General features: G+C 41.6%; 1 protein-coding gene across 3 annotated transcripts; it reads left to right on the forward strand.

Moving 5' to 3' along the window:
• The first annotated feature begins 1,007 nt into the window (after window positions 1-1,007).
• LOC138198461 (papilin) lies at window positions 1,008-17,313 on the forward strand. Of its 3 annotated transcripts, none has more exons than XM_069149890.1 (27): window positions 1,008-1,041; window positions 2,494-2,558; window positions 2,640-2,711; window positions 4,484-4,519; window positions 4,887-4,949; window positions 5,266-5,325; window positions 5,674-5,736; window positions 5,955-5,996; window positions 6,435-6,464; window positions 6,627-6,683; window positions 6,781-6,828; window positions 8,997-9,041; window positions 9,347-9,391; window positions 12,573-12,608; window positions 12,811-12,852; window positions 13,529-13,639; window positions 13,769-13,795; window positions 13,951-13,989; window positions 14,123-14,188; window positions 14,835-14,876; window positions 14,962-14,994; window positions 15,086-15,148; window positions 15,705-15,770; window positions 15,862-15,897; window positions 16,049-16,084; window positions 16,535-16,579; window positions 16,931-17,313. In XM_069149890.1, the coding sequence occupies exons 1-27, from the start codon at window positions 1,031-1,033 to the stop codon at window positions 16,963-16,965; spliced, it is 1,314 nt and encodes a 437-aa protein (XP_069005991.1). In that variant the 5' UTR covers window positions 1,008-1,030; the 3' UTR covers window positions 16,966-17,313. The 3 variants fall into 3 exon arrangements, with proteins under 3 accessions (XP_069005991.1, XP_069005992.1, XP_069005993.1); XM_069149891.1 differs by having other exon boundaries at window positions 12,814-12,852; XM_069149892.1 differs by lacking the exon at window positions 6,627-6,683.
• The last annotated feature ends 33 nt before the right edge of the window (window positions 17,314-17,346 follow it).

A 17,346-nucleotide genomic window follows, 5' to 3' on the forward strand; every position in this document is an offset into this window, starting at 1 on the left:
AAACTTTAAAGTAACAGTAGTATCTATTCAATGTTGGGGAAAGCAGTAAATGCAGTATTCGTAGTATTTGTACTTACTGTTAGCAGTGTTTGTAGTACATGTAGTTTTTATTAGCAGTAGTGTTTGTAGTATTTGTATCTTTTATTAGAAGTACTATTTTTAGTACTTGTAGTTTTTATTAGTGTTTGTAGTATTTGTATATTTTATTAGTAGTAGTGTTTGTAGTATTTGTAGATTTTGTGGTTTTCTTAGCAGTAGTGTTTGTAGTACTGAGGTTTTCTTTGCAGTAGTGTTGTAGTACTGAGGTTTTCTTAGCAGCAGGGTTGTAGTACTTGAGGTTTTATTTGCGGTAGTGTTTGTAGTACTTGAGGTTTTCTTTGCAGTAGTGTTGTAGTACTGAGGTTTTCTTTGCAGTAGTGTTGTAGTACTGAAGTTTTCTTTGCAGTAGTGTTGTAGTACTGACGTTTTCTATGCAGTAGTGTTGTAGTACTGAGGTTTTCTTTGCAGTAGGGTTTGCAGTATTTGAGGTTTTCTTTGCAGTAGTGTTGTAGTACTGAGGTTTTCTTTGCAGTAGTGTTGTAGTACTGAGGTTTTCTTAGCAGTAGTGTTTGTAGTACTTGAGGTTTTCTTTGCAGTAGTGTTTGTAGTACTGAGGTTTTCTTTGCAGTAGTGTTGTAATACTGAAGTTTTCTTTGCAGTAGTGTTGTAGTACCGAGGTTTTCTATGCAGTAGTGTTGTAGTACTGAGGTTTTCTTTGCAGTAGGGGTTGTAGTACTTGAGGTTTTCTTTGCAGTAGTGTTGTAGTACTGAGGTTTTCTTTGCAGTAGGGTTTGCAGTATTTGAGGTTTTCTTTGCAGTAGGGGTTGTAGTACTTGAGGTTTTCTTTGCAGTAGTGTTGTAGTACTGAGGTTTTCTTTGCAGTAGTGTTGTAGCCCCGCCCCTCCTTCTCTCTGCATAAATATGCGAGCTTGAAGGAGCTGCAGCTCTTCAGCGTTGCTTTAGTTCAACAGAAAACCTCTCAGACAGCAGCATGCTGCCACCGTGAGTACTGCTCTTTACACTACTAACTGTACTGCAAATACTGCTGCTCATACTGCTGATTATACTGCCAATACCAATAACTATACTCCAAATACTAATAACTGTATTGTAAATACTACTATTCTGCAAATACTAATAACTATAATGCAAATACTACTATACTGCAAATACTAATAACTGTAATGCAAATACTACTATACTGCAAATACTAATAACTATCCTGCAAATACTGCAAATACTAATAACTATACTGCAAATACTAATACTGCAAATACTACTATACTGTAAATACTAATAACTATACTGCAAATACTAATAACTGTAATGTAAATACTACTATACTGCAAATACTAATAATTATACTGCAAATACTTATAACTGGACTGCAAATACTACTATACTGCAAATATTAATAACTATACTGCAAATACTAATAACTAAACTGCAAATACTAATAACTACACTGCAGATTCTACTATACTGCAAATACTAATATCTATACTTTAGATATTAATAACTGTACTGCAAATACTACTGTACTGTAAATACTAATAACTGTATTGCAAATACTAATACCTATAATCTTAATTGTTTTTAAATGTCCTTTTCTTTTGCCGTCTGTTTTGATGCTTTTAATGGTTTTATGTGAAGCACTTTCAATTACTTTGTTGTTGAAATGTGATGTACAAATAAACTTGCCTGGCCTTACCTATAAAGCAAATACTAATAACTATACTTCAAATACTAATAACTATACTGTGAAATATAATAACTATAAGGGAAATACTCATAACTTTAGTGCAATTAATGATGCTTATAGTGCAATTATTTCTGATTATAATGTAATACCAATTATACTACAAATTCTACTCATTATACTGCAAATACTCCTAATTACACAGTAAATACAACTAACAATACAGCCAATACTGCTGCTTATACTGCAGATATGACAGTTTATTCTGCAATTACTGCTGATTATACTGCAAATTATACTTGTTATACTGCACATACTGCTGAATATACCACTGATTATATTGTTAATACTGATAATCAGTACCACTGTTGTAGTACTGAGCATTACGTTATGTATTTAAAATATATTTGTTGTCATAACTTTGCTTGATCCTGATTCGACACAGATTATTTGATAGATTTATTGACTAATATTTATTAACAGGTTGTCTTTCAGATCCGATCACCCTTAATGTTTACTGTTTGAACGAACCAATTAGTATTCAGTGTTCTTCATCCATATGCTGACAGCTGTTTGACAGATACAAGTTTTACCTTTCTGTTACGGGATTATTGAATACATAGATTTTGTGTTTGATGACAGACATTCTGGTTTTAATTTTCTTGGTCTGGTATGAAATGATTGGAGGAAACTGTTGACTGGTGATCAGTATTTATTCGATCTGATTAATGCACAAATCTGCTCTGTCATAACAGAAACCTATTGATAGTGTCGATGGTGGTCTTTCTGGTGACAACGGTTTCTACGGCTCCTCTGGAGGGTAAAAATAAACTTTTCATTCAAACTGATTAGAGTTTTGCATTTTTCGCGTGGAGATGAGAGTTTCTGTTGTGTCTTCTAGAGAAGGAGCAGGAGGAGGTGGAGGTGGAAGCCCCAGAGGAGGGGGAGGGGGAGCTGTCCGAGGAGGAGGAGGGTAGGCCTGTGTGTGTGAGACCTACTTTTATTATGAAAAAGTAGATTCCTGTTAAAGTACCCGTTAAGTTTGATATCAAAGTTTCTCCTGCAGACAAATAATAGTGACTGAGGACTGTAGAGGACATCACCTTGAAGGTTTTTTTGGTTTTCTGACATTTTTAGATCAATTAATCAGTGAATTCATTGATTAATTGAGAAAATAATTGAAAATAATAATGTTCTGCTGCTTCTGACCTCCAGTGGATGGATGAACAAACCATTAACTGTAACTTCAACCCAAAGTAATACTGTGCAGAGTCTAGTGGTGAGGTTAGAGATGTGGTGGTGAGGCTGCTGTAACCATGACAACCACCGATCACTAACCCTGACCACGGGTTGATGCTGTAACCACGACGACCACCGATCACTAACCCTAGCCAAGGGTTGATCCTGTTACCATGACGACCACCGATCACTAACCATAACCACAGATTATATCTGTTTCTCCCTCATTAACTGGGTGTTTTTTGTTCCAAAGAAATGTAATGTTTTCATCTTTACTTTGAAGACCAACAAAAAGCAGAACTGATCACCAAAGGTTTTCTTAATTTCATATAAAATGTCTGATAACATTACCTTTGACTGCAACGCCCCCTTGGGACAGTGCTGCTGGTACTGCAGCTGGTCTCTGAGCAACGATGCCATCTTCCAAATAATGTACTTCCCTGAGTACACTTACTTTTGTACTACATATTAGTACTCTGACAAGTTAGTACTCTGACATATTAGTACTCTGACATGGTTAGTACTCTAACAGGTTGTTACTGTTACATGTTAGTACTCCGACACATTAGTACTGTTACATGTTAGTACTGTTATATGTTAGCACTGTCACATGTCACATGTCAGTACTGTTACATGTTAGTACTGCTACATTTGTGGTACTTGAATGTTGACAGGTTGATGTCTCACACTGTCGTTCTTCACTGGCAGTAAATAACTGTAACACCTGAACATATCACCTGTCAACACTCTACAGCTTTAATTATTTGACACCGAATTCTACACAGTAAACAAAGTGTGTTGTATGTGTCATAAATATTCAATTTATTATTAAAAAATCAGCCACAGGTCTGACTACACATACAAGGTCGGTCATTAAGTTCAGAGAGTTTTCCACAAAACATGTGGATCAATGACTGTGAATACTTCCTACACTCTGAACTTATTGATCCTCCGTGTGCATCGCTTTGCTGCGTTCAGGAACACTCTGAACTTATTGATCGACCCTCGTATACAGAAAACCGGACAAAGCAGGAATAAGAAACAGAGTTATAGATGTAGATGTATGTTCATGTGATTTTGTGCATGTATGAGAGAAAGTATGACTTTTGCAGGGATGAGATGAGGAAACAAGGGAAGAAAGGGTGAAATTAAAGTAAGACTGTTTTAAAAACCCTGAATCGTCAGTAATCAAAAAGTTTGTCTGTTGAGATCAGAGATCTCAGCGTCACGTCAAAGTCTCTAAAACACCGGCAGACGATTGGTGTCAGTGCGAGGCCCCGTGATGACACTTTAAACCTTCCACGAGAAGCAGCTCGGATTTATTCACAGAAACTAACCTGGTGGTTTCCTGTCGTCACTGGTCGGTGTGTTACAGGCTTCGATCTGACAATAAACGGTCATAAAAGAATGGATATTAATGATGATAAGAAATCAACAGGTAAATATAAAAGCTGTTAAACGTATCTTTAATTAGAGAAATAAGTGTTGGATGTCTTTTCTTTCCAGATGATGATGACTCCAAGAGTCAGGATAAGATTGAGGGTGAGAGGCTAAAACACACTGTGACCTTTGACCTTTAACTTTACCTCCTAAACCTGCATAAACACAAAGAAATCAAAAGTTTAAACAAAGTTCTTCTTAAAAGTCAGAGGTGATATAACTGAAATCAAGTTATCTCCGTTTTAGCATATTGTGATGTGATCATATGACTGAACTTTATTCTATTTTAATGAGTAGCAGTAAAGAAACCTTCATTTAGACTCTTATTTAAAGTCCAGAAGACTTTAATCACACTGATCCTTCATGAATGTGGTTTTCATAAATTCTCAGTTTTCATTCATCTGATAGAAACAGAAGTTTCATTCATGGTGAACACCTGATACCCCCCTCCCTTCCCCCCTCCATGCAGGAGCTCTTGGCCTGCAGCAGCAGCAGACCACCATGGTGGCGGCAGCGGTGGCCGGAGGTTCAGGTGAGTCGACCCCGATCAGTTTTCCCTCGTGAACAGTTTGTTTGTTCCTGTTCAGGTTTAATACAGATTTCTGGCTGGTTTTCAAACCAGAAACCTGATCCAGGATCAGGATCAGCCCGGACATTCTGCAGGTGTCAGGTTACTGCAGGTCAGGGGGAGGAGCCACAGCACCACCTGCTGAAACTGATGTGAACTGCAGGAAGAACACTGAAACTGAACTAATGATGATGATGATAGTGATGATGATGATGAAAACTGAGACTCTTTGAAGTGTGAACTTTGTCTTTAATGAGATGAAATGTGTCTTTACCTTCAGCATCCATCGCTCAGGCAGCAGGGGGAGGAGCTCCTGATGGAACAGCTGGAAGCTCTGCAGGTACACAGGATTATTAAACTACAACATGGAGAGCAGCGTCACAGAAGCCAGCAATTGGTTGGTGTTTGGTTGGGGGTTTGCTGGGGGTTGGTTGGAGGTTGGTTGGGGGTTTCAGGTAACTCTTACTTCCTTCTTCATTGGTCAGGTGACCAAACGGACCTGAAATCAAAGGTTCTTGATGCATGCTCAGTAATCCAGCTAGAAAATCACAAAGTTCGATCAGGTCGTGTGAGGGAGACACCTTTCACAAGAGCTGCAGAGTCATGACCCCAGAGGGGGATCGATATCTTATAATCCATTTAACTTTTCTTTAATTAATTAAACACACTCATCAGGTTCTCCTTTCAGGTTCTATGGGTTCTGCAGCAGCTGAAATGTTGGTTCTCTCTGCAGGTCACACGCATCCTGCAGGTAAACAACAACTGATTTAACGGATCATAAACATTTCGAAGAGTGTAAATCACATGTTTCGTCACCTCCTTATGTCAAGTAACTTCCCATATTAACTGGACAGACTGTTCACCTGTAGTGAGTCTCTTGTATTTGTCATTTTGTATTTGTGTTTATTGATGTAACAACAACAATAATAATACAATTAATTAATAATATTAATAAATCTGTGTTTTCAGGAGCTGAACTACCTGCAGCTTCATCTCAAGCAGAAACAAACGGTAAAACATGGGAAACATTACTTCACTCAGTCCCTTCTGTCCAGGTGATTCAGCAGCAGCTGTTTGGTCCACTCAGCTTAATGTGGCTCTCTGATTGTTCAACAGCAGAGAAACGAATCTTTTTAACATCATGTTAAAATCTGTACGGAAACGGCAGAATGAACAGAAACCTTTGAGATTCTTCTCGGATCAAATTTCTCAGACAGAAAATGGAAACAGAGACGAACTGCCAGCAGACGACTTCCATCTCAGAGCTTTCGACCACATCGCCAGGCTTTCTTCAGCTACGTGCTCAGCTGTTATCATGTAAACTGAGTCACACTTTGGTGATGGTGCTTCCCTTCATGACTTTGACTGAGGGAACCAAGAAATAGGAATCACTTAGTGATCAGGCAGAAAAGAAAAGATGAATATTTCAACGTGTGTTTGTGTTCGCAGGTTCTGACGGAGTCGACTCCGAGTCCAACGGTGAATATCTTAATAATCACTATCAATGCAGGCTGATCAATACAGGCTGATCAATGCAGGCTGATCAATAACTCAGACACACACACAGGTGGTGTCTCATGACACGCAGAAAAAAGACATAAATGTGTCAATAAAGTTGATTATTGATTGTTGTTTGTTCAGGTAACGGACAAAAGCTCTTGAATGGAGGAGGAGGAGGCGGAGCCGACAGTCAGACAGGTGTGTCTGACTGTGTGTGTGTGTGTGTGTGTGTGTGTGTGTGTGTGTGTGTGTGTGTGTGTGTGTGTGTTTACCGCTTTCTTTCTCGCTCTTCCAGATGTTTTGGGATCGCTTGGGGGTGGAGTTTCTCATCTGGATTATACAGGTGAGTGTCCAGGTGTCTGTGTATCTGTGTGTCGTCATTTCTTCTGCTGTCTGTATCGTGTAGGTTCCTCTTCGACAGATATGATTATTGAATACTGATAATTGATCCTTTCCTGGGTCGACCCGGGTCTCCTACCAGCTGGACCCTCTAGTGGAAGGAGTGCAGGAGGATCCTGATCAGAACCGGAACCACCTCACCTGAAGGAGCAGCGGTTCTCCTCGGACCTCCTGACCCTGTCTCTGAGACTGAGTCCTGCAGAGGAAATTCATCTCACCTGCTTGTATCGAAAGTCCCGTTCTTTCAGTGACGACCCAAAGATCAGAACCCTCGGTGAGGGTCCGAACGTAGACTGACCGGTTCATCAGCTCTTCTTCACCGGAACGGTCCAGTACAACACATTCTTTAATCCACCTGTCAGTCTCCCGCTCCATCATCACTGTGAACAAGACCCAACATACTGAACCTTCGCTTCAGGAACTCCATCCCAACCTGAAGGAACGTTCCACCATGTTCTACCAGAGAACCAGAACCTCAGAGTCCGAGGTCCTGGTTCTCATCCCATCCACTACACAGTTGGCTGCAAACCAGCCAACAACATGATGAAGGTCATGTGAAGTCCACAAAAATCACATCATCTGCAAAACACAATGAATCAATCTTGAGACCACAAACCAGACATCCTACTCAGTCCACGAAGATTTCGAACCGGATCAGTGACGATGGGTGAGGATGGGAGAGGCCACACCCACCAGACACGTGTCTGACTTATTGCTGAGAATACAAACTCTATGGTTGTACGTGGATCCAACCATGACCTCTAAAGGCCAACCATGACCCCTAAAGGTCAACCAGGATCCCTAAAGGCCAACCGTGACCCCTAAAGACCGACCACGACCCCTACAGGCTGACCATGACCCCTAAAGGCCAACCATGACCCCTAAAGACCGACCATGACCCCTGTAGGCCGACCATGACCCCTTAAGACCAACCATGACCCCTGTAGGCCGACCATGACCCCTAAAGGCCGACCATGACCCCTAAAGACCGACCACAACCCCTGTAGGCTGACCATGACCCCTAAAGGCCAACCATGACCCCTTAAAACTGACCAGGACCCCTAAAGGCCGACCATGACCCCTAAAGACCAACCATGATCCCTAAAGGCCGACCACGACCCCTACAGGCCGACCAGGACCCCTAAAAGCCAACCATGACCCCTAAAGACCGATCACGACCCCTGTAGGCCGACCAGGACCCCTAAAGGCCAACCAGGACCCCTTAAAACTGACCAGGACCCCTAAAGACCAACCATGACCCCTAAAGGCCGATCACGACCCCTAAAGACCGATCACGACCCCTAAAGGCCAACCAGGACCCCTAAAGACCGACCACGACCCCTGTAGGCCGACCATGAAACCACAGTAACCCAACAAAGTTGAAGGGTTGGTCCACTGCTCCACAGCCAGAACCGAATCTTTGAGCAGTGAAATCCTGACAGTTCGAGGATACCCTCCGTTCCCGCTTTTCACTTCAGGAGGACTGTGGGCCAGCTGGAACCACAAAGGCCTTCTTCACCTTGACGACTTGTCTCACCTCCCGTTTTCCCCAGCGGGTCATGGGTTGCCATGGCAACAAGCACCAACAGGCTTTGGACCACAGCTTTTAGCCCCCATGTCTACAGTGGAGGTCTTGAACGTGGTCCACTCTAATTCCATGTCCCTGACCCCTGGGATGCTGTAGGAGCGCCTCCAGAGATCTCCAGGACATACCTGACTAACCGTTCCACTGGTCCACTGGTCCACTGGTCCCCTGCTCCACTGATCCACTGATCCACTGATCCACTGGTCCACTGGTCCACTGGTCCCCTGGTCCACTGGTCCACTGATCCACTGGTCCTCTGGTTCCCTGGTTCCCTGGTCCACTGGCCCGCTGGTCCACTGGTCCCCTAGCCCGCTGGTCCCCTAGTCCGCTGGTCCCCTGGTCCCCTGGTCCACTGGTCCCCTGGCCCACTGGTACCCTGGCCCACTGGTCCACCGGTCTAGGAATAATGTGGGAAAAAAGGCTGAAAACACAAAATCCTTAAAGTGTTTTTAAAAGAGGAGTCCACTGGTTTTCATTTCTGTCTTCTTCTTCTTCGTCTTCGTCTTCGTCTTTTTCTTCTTCTTCAGGAATCATTGACCCGTCCAGCCACGACTTCCTGCTCGGCCTGATGGGTAAGTTTTATCTGATGACAGAGTTGTAATTCATTTTGAAGCTGCGGTGACGTCAGATCCATATTTTTCTAAACAAACTCTGAAGCACTTTTATATGAATATACAGCTGCTCCACTGAGAATTTGAATTATTTCTGTAATTCTACCAAACCGCTGCAACTTTGATTCAGAGATAAATACCACCTGTGCAGGTGTTCAAGCTGAACAAACACAAAGACGCTGTGTCAAAGGTCAGAGGAAGTTATTTATTTCACTTTAATGTTTGTTTGTTTGTTTGTTTGTTTGTTTGTTTGTTTATGTTTTCAGGTGGGAGTGATCCTTTCAACCCAGATGGGCATGTCAACATCCCAGGTTTGATATCAGATCTTATTAGGTTTAGATCAGGACAGGTGTAGATCAGAAAAACCTCCAACAGAGGGAAGAAAAACTCCCTTTAACAGGAGGAAACCTCCGACAGAACCAGGATCAGAGGTGGGCGGAGCATCTGTTAACAGAACCAGGCTCAGAGGTGGGCAGAGCATCTGTTAACAGAACCAGGCTCAGAGGTGGGCAGAGCATCTGTTAACAGAACCAGGATCAGAGGTGGGCAGAGCATCTGTTAACAGAACCAGGCTCAGAGGTGGGCGGAGCATCTGCCAGAGCAGAGACATGGAGCTCCATGACGGGACATCTGGAAAAGAAAGAACAGAAACTACGTGAGCGAAGGAACTGAATGGAGACAACAGATAATAATAAGAAACTATGGGAGAGAAAAAGATGGTGAGGTATGAGTCAGTTAAAGAGTAGGAGGAAAGAAAAGAAACTCAGCATGTAACGAGGTCCCCCAGCAGCCTCGGCCTATAACAGCATAACTAAGGGTTGGTTCAGGTCTACCTGAGCCAGCCCTAACTATAGGCTTTATCAAAAAGGAACGTTTTGAGTCTAATCTTAAAGCTAGAGAGGGTTTCTGCCCCTCCAACACAAACTGGGAGCTGGTTCCACAGGGGAGGAGCCTGAAAACTGAAGCTCCGCCTCCCATTCTACTTCTGGAAACTCTAGGAACCACAAGTAGACCAGCGTACTGAGAGAGAAGTGCTCTGCCAGGATTATATGGTTCTATAAGATCTCTAAGATATGATGGAGCCTGGTCATGTAGAGCTTTGTAAGTCATCAAGAGAATTTTAAATTCTATTCTTGATTTCACAGGAAGCCAGTGAAGAGAAGCTAAAATTGGAGAAATATGATCTCTCTTGCTAAATCCCGTCAGTACTCTTGCTGCAGCATTTTGGATCAGCTGCAGGTTTTTAATTAGTAATTTGGACATCCTAACAACAAGGAATTACAATAATCTAATCTAGAAGTAACAAACGCAGGAATGAGTTTTTCTGCGTCACGCTGAGGAAGGATTTTCCTGATTTTATTAATATTACGTAGATGAAAGAAGGCAGTTCTGGAGATTTGCTTTATATGATATCTAAAGGACAAATCCTCATCAAAGATGACTCCAAGGTTCCTCAGAGTAGTGCTGGAGGCCAAGACGACATCATCCAGAGGAACTAAGAGATCAGAGAAAGAGTTTCTGAGGTGTTTAGGACCAAGTACAATAACTTCTGTTTTGTCTGAATTTAGAAGCAGGAAGTTTTTGGTCATCCAGGCCTTTATGTCTTTTAGACAGGGTTCAAGTTTTACTAACTGATTAGTTTCATCTGGTTTTATAGAAAGATATAGCTGAGTGTCATCTGCATAACAATGGAAGTTGATGCAGTGCTTCCTGATGACATCTCCTAATGGAAGCATGTACAAAGTAAAAAGTATTGGGCCGAACACTGAGCCTTGTGGAACTCCGTAACTAACTCTTGTTTGTCTGGAAGATTCATTGTTGACACGGACAAACTGGAATCTGTCTGATAAGTAGGATTTGAACCAGTCTAATGCAGTTCCTTTAATCCTCGTAACGTCTTCTAATCTCTGTAAGAAGATCGTATGATCAATCGTATCAAAAGCAGCACTGAGGTCCAGAAGAACAAGTACAGAGACGGGTCCATTATCTGAGGCTAATAAAAGGTTGTTAGTAACTTTCACCAGAGCTGTTTCTGTGCTATGATGAACTCTAAAGACTGAAAATCTTCAAACAGATCATTCCTTTGTAAATGGTCAAAAAGTTGATTCACAACAATGTTTTCAAGGATTTTAGAAATAAACGTCAGGTTGTAAATTGGTCTGTAGTTTCCTAAAACAGCTGATCAAGAGTCGGCTTTTTAAGTGAAGGTTTAATTACAGCCACTTTAAAAGCCTGCGGTACATAGCCGGTTACAATAGATAGGTTGATCTGATCTAATATGGAAGTATTAATTAAAGGGAAGACTTCCTTAAAAAGTTTAGTTGGGATGAGATCTAACAGACAGCTAGAGGATCCAGATGAAGAAATAATTCTAGTTAACTCAGAGAGCTCAACAGGAGAGAAATGTTCCAAGTTTACATCTGGTCCTACAATTGCTTTCAGGGCTGCTGTGCTTAACATCACATCAGTGATGGTGTCAGGAAGGGTCGGCCCGATTCTCTCCCTGATAGTGAGACTTTTATTAGTAAAGAAGTTAATGAAGTCATTACTGCTGAGAGCTGAAGGAATAGAGGACTCAACAGAACTGGGACTCTTTGTCAGCCTGCTACAGTGCTGAAAAGAAACCTGGGGTTGTTCTTGTTGTCCTCTATTAATGATGAATAATATAAAGTCCTGGCCTTACGAAGAGCTTTCTTATATAATATTAGACTCTCCTTCCAGGCAGGTGAAATTATTCTAAATTAGTGGAACTCCATTTCCTTTCCATCTTTCTAGTCGCTGCCTAGCAGAGCGTAGTTCTGAGTTGTACCATGGAGACAACTTCCTCTGGTTCATGACTCTCTTCTTCAGAGGGGCGACATCATCTAGAGTTGTAGCAGAGATACTGCAGTGTTTTCTACCAGATGATCCACTTGTGTGGGACTAAGATCAACGTAGATGTCTTCCACTGCTTTAACACACGGCATCGAAGAGGATAAACATGTAACTGCTTCCTTAAACTTGGCCACGACATCATCTGACAGACATCTACTGTAGTGGGATGTATTCCCACATGCTGTGTAGTCCATTATTGTAACTTCAGATGTTAATAAGAAGTGGTCCGACAAAACAGGGATTTGAGGAAATCCTATTACATTTTCAGTTTCCATCTCATAGGACAGAACCAGATGGAGGGTGTGGTTACCACGGTGACGGGGTTTATTTACATTCTGAGAAAAGCCAATAGAATCTAATAATGAGCTGAAAGTAGAACTGAGGCTGTCGTTGTCCACGTCAACATGAATGTTAAAGTCTCCCACTATCATCACTTTATCTGAACTCAGCACTAAATCTGATAAAAAGTCAGAATTCAGTTAGAAACTCTGAATAAGGACCAGGAAGAGACCGAGACAGGTGTAAATCGGTTCAGGTGTAGATCCGTTCAGGTGTAGATCAACACAACACCACGGCTGATAAATTGTCTTGTTGATTTTCATGTCTTTTTTCTGACAGATCACATGACTCCACCCACTCATCTGGACTCTCCAGGTATAATATAATTTATCATTTATCAGAAGTACTAATGATCATCTTTCACATTGATCAGATTTATTATTGATCAGATTTATTATTGATCAGATTTATCATAGATCAGAATTATTATTGATTGGCTGTATTATTGATCAGCTGTACTATTGATCAGATTTGTTTGTTTGTTTGTTTGTTTCAATGATCTCTTCGGGCGTGACAGCAGCTCCATCTGCAGATCAGAGCAGTCTGGACTCACCTGCAGGTACTGACTCCGCCCTCACAGGTGTCAGGTGTTTAAGGATCAATAGTCAAACATAGCTCAAACTTTGTTGAACTTAATTGAATTATTGAGTTTTCAGTGACTCTCCTACTTTAATTTTGGGTGGTGGATCAGCCGGAGGGATGCTCTGCTGTGATTGGTTGTTACAGAATTTGAACCTTTCCGCATAAATGTAAAAACTTCAAAACAAAATGTGACTCACCCAACATCCTCCTCAGCCGTGACATTTTTCAACATCTTTAGACTCAGAATGAATATTGTATCCCAACAATGTCCATCTGAAGTTTCTGCTTTTGTTCCCGACGTTGCAGCAAAAATAAATCACGGCATCGTGATTCTTGATTTGTATCAGCATATTAATTATTAAATGTATTTATTATAAATATTATTATCAAATGTTGACCGCTGTTACACTAATTAACAACATTAAACACATGAAACCGGTCATGTTTTTAATCAGAGGTGGAGAATCACTTATTTAGGCTCAGGGGTTAACCCTGCAAGGCAGACTGAGATCCTGGACACAAGAAGAAGCTCCGCCCACTCTGGTCAATGACCAATAGAAAAAACACAGACACGAAGGCAGAGGGGGAGGAACACCTCCGGCTGATCCAATCTAGCACCAACCAGTAATATTTTCTGCTTCCTGGTGATAAAGATGCAGGTCATCACTCCGACATCAACCAATCAGGTCCAGACCACACCTCTCTTGATGCAGGACCCGACCAATCACTGTTAAGTTCTGTCTCAGGCTCCTCCCACTCTGCAGGTAAAGGAAAGAGTTTTACTCTGAAAATCACATTTACCTGCAGCGTTTATTTAAGGTAACAACTATCTATTGTGTGTTAACACATAACCAACATCATCATCAATCTATACATTCTATATTTTATTGTAGATGGAGCCGACTCACCTGATGCGAACGGTAACACCTGTATCTTTATTTCTTTTTCCTTTTCTGTTCAGTTAGAAGCATACTGCTCTGAAAGTTGTTGTTCATCAGTCCTGTAAATATTTATATATTTACATATATCAACTTATCAAGTGTTTCTGACACCAAATCCACTTTGTCCTGTTTAGGGAACGGTCGACAGACTCTGTTGATGGACACGAACAGAGGTAAACCTTCACCTGTTGTACACAGAACACACCTGGACACACCTGGACACACCTGGACACATCTGGTCTCAGGATTTCACGTTAATTGTCGTTGACCAGGTTGCCTCTGATTTCTCTGCTTCTGTTTCTGCAGCCGTGACAGATCGACTGGTTTCCTTCAGTGATCTTCAGACTCAGAACCTCCAGACCGAGCTCACAGGTACAGTCTGATACCTTGATTATCATCCATCCTCGTCCATTAAGTAGTAATTTCACTGTGATTCTTGTGAACACTCTAAACCCTGCACAGTCTAAACCCCGCCCACTAATATTTGGGAACCAGTTGCAGGAAAACAGTCAGTGACATCGCTAACCGGTCTTCACTGTTCTTTTAACGCTCATCCAAACCAGGTCGGTCCGGTTCGGTCAAAGTTGAATGAAACTTGGAGAAAACTGTTTTACTAAACAACGTGCAGATTGACGTAAAGAGTCTACGACAAAAGTTCCATGAGTCACAGAGTTGTTCACGATAAACTTCTGGTTCCTTCTATGACAGATTGGGCGGAGTCCGAGCAGTTTTAGTTCTACTGATTTAATTTCATTTGTTCAAGATTGGTGAAAAATGTCAACAAAAAATGAAAACAACTCCATTTTGAATCGTTCCTGTGGGTCCAAGAATCACCACATTTACTCAGTTTGTACGAAAACAATACAAATGAAACCAACACAAACAGTCATTCACAATGATGTCACACGATATACGTGGATTTGATGCATGTCGTCCTAAAGCTGTCAATAATACACAGGGAAGTGTTACCTGCAGTATACCACTGAGTCAGTAAATGTGATGATGATGATGTCACCAGGTGGAGCAGAGTCGGTGACCGGTCTTCAGATCGACCTCACAGGTGAGTCCAACCGACAGATCAATAAATCAATGAATTGATAATCAGTTTCTCACTGATTGAACTGACTGTGTCCTTATTGATCCAGCTTCAGGTCTTGGACTAGGCCGTGATGTCACAGGTAGAGCTTGTTGCTATGACAACCACAGTTCAACACCCAACAATAGCAGATTGTTTCAACTTACTTCCTATCACATGATCATTCGTTACAGAGTCGTCGCCCATCATCCTTCACACAGACACTGTAGACGGACTCACACACACACTGAACTCAGGTACACTTTTCTGTCTATTAACCTGTCTGTCTGCTCACCTGTCTGTCTGTTCACCTGTGTGTCTGCTCACCTGCCTGTCTGTTAACCTGTCTGTCTGTTCACCTGTCTGTCTGCTCACCTGCCTGCCTGTTAACCTGTCTGTCTGCTCACCTGTCTGTCTGTTCACCTGTCTGTCTGTTCACATGTCTGTCTGTTAACCTGTCTGTCTGCTCACCTGTCTGTCTGTTCACCTGTCTGTCTGCTCACCTGTCTGTCTGTTCACATGTCTGTCTGCTCACCTGTCTGTCTGTTCACATGTCTGTCTGCTCACCTGTCTGTCTGTTCACCTGTCTGTCTGCTGACCTGCCTGCCTGTTAACCTGTCTGTCTGTTCACCTGTCTGTCTGCTCACCTATCTGTCTGCCCACCTGCCTGCCTGTTAACCTGTCTGTCTGTTCACCTGTCTGTCTGTTCACCTGCCTGCCTGTTCACCTGTCTGTTTGACTGCCCACCTGTCTGTCTATATACTGTATCTGTTTGTCTGACACGCTTCCTGCTGTCTTTATTTCTTTATTTAGTTCCAGGTATTTACTCCCACACAGACCTGGTTACTGTGACAACAGACTCCACAGGGACAGATACAGGTAAGGCCTGCACTCCAGTATGGCTGACCATGAAGCAGCAGACAGGTCAAAGGTCAAAGGGCAGGCATTGTAAACTGTCTGTGTGTTTTAGTTCCAGCAGATCCAACAGGAACGCCACTTGACTCCAGTAAGTAACATTTGTTTTCACAGAAGAACAGTTTCAGTCCAGTGTTCTTCTTCTGCTGTAGAAATATGAGTTTGTGTGTGTGTGTGCTTCTGTGTGTGTTAATACACACTAAATACACACGGAGTATGTTTTAATATGTGTTTGTTCACAGGTCATCCAGCTGTGACGGATCACACACAGATGGCTGGTAAGTTTTACAGATGTTCACAACAAGAGTAGATTTCATCTGAAACCAGTTAAAAAAAAAACTAGTCTGAAACCAGTTCAAAAAACTAGTCTGAAACCAGTTAAAAAAAAACTACTCTGAAACCAGTTAAAAAAACTACTCTGAAACCAGTTAAAAAAAACTAGTCTGAAACCAATTAAAAAAAAACTAGTCTGAAACCAGTTAAAAAAACTAGTCTGAAACCAGTTAAAAAAAACTAGGAGTCTGAAATAAGTTCTGGTTTGGGCTGGTAGATCTGGTTCTGGTTTGGGCTGGTAGATCTGGTTCTGGTTTGGGCTGGTAGATCTGGTTCTGGTTCTGGGTTCTGGTTGAAGGATGATTTATAGGATGTTGGTTGAGGAGGTTTGTGTCTGAGATCAGGTGCTGAAGGCTTGTTCTTTCGCTTTTCTTGGTTCTGCTTGTTCTCTGCAGGTTCAATCACTGAACAGTACAACCCATCTGGTCAGGGTCCTGAAGGTTCGTAACACTCTGACCTTTGACCTCTGCAATAGAACATTAAAGTACATTACAATGTTAAAGTAATGAATGTCAGTAAAAGTAATCACTTATTGTCATTGCTGTTTTTCAGTTGTTTCCGTATTTTCAGTTTTTTCTGTATTTATTTATTTTTCTATTTATTTTTTCTGTATTTTTTTTTCTGTATTTTCTGTCAAACTGAATTTCACATCATCACAGATCGACATGAAAACAATTTCTGTAAAACAGACGAACAAATATTCCCGACTCAAGATGAAGCTCCGACTTTTAATGTAAAACTCGATCGATAAAAGGAACATGAGAATCAAACGTCTTTGTTTTGTGTTTCAGGTGCAGAAAATGTGGAACTGGAGGATACCTGCTGACTTCCACATCAAGCCACGAGTTCGATTCCTGCGCTACAGATTCCAGTGCACCGCCCAATCAGCATGGCCCAGGAAATCTGATCCCTCCCACTAGCTATAGGCTCCGCCCACTGAACAGCAGCAGCTCATTGGTGTTTTTTAAATATTTAAAAATGTTGTTTATAGACATTTATTTTGTTTTAGAGAATCGCTGAGAAGGGAACTGAATACAAAATAAAGTTTCAGCCGAATCTCAACTGTTTGGTGATTCTGTTTTGACCTGATGACATCATACAGGATGTGACATCATCTTCATTGTAAAATGTGATTTTAAACTTTCTACAATAAATGTTTTTGTTTATTTTGAACATCAAACAGAGAACTTGTCTTTTATCCAAACTT

This window comes from Embiotoca jacksoni, unplaced genomic scaffold (assembly GCF_022577435.1).
Source record: "Embiotoca jacksoni isolate LCO1_2020_lvr unplaced genomic scaffold, fEmbJac1.0.p SCAF_150, whole genome shotgun sequence".
Taxonomy (NCBI): domain Eukaryota; kingdom Metazoa; phylum Chordata; class Actinopteri; family Embiotocidae; genus Embiotoca; species Embiotoca jacksoni.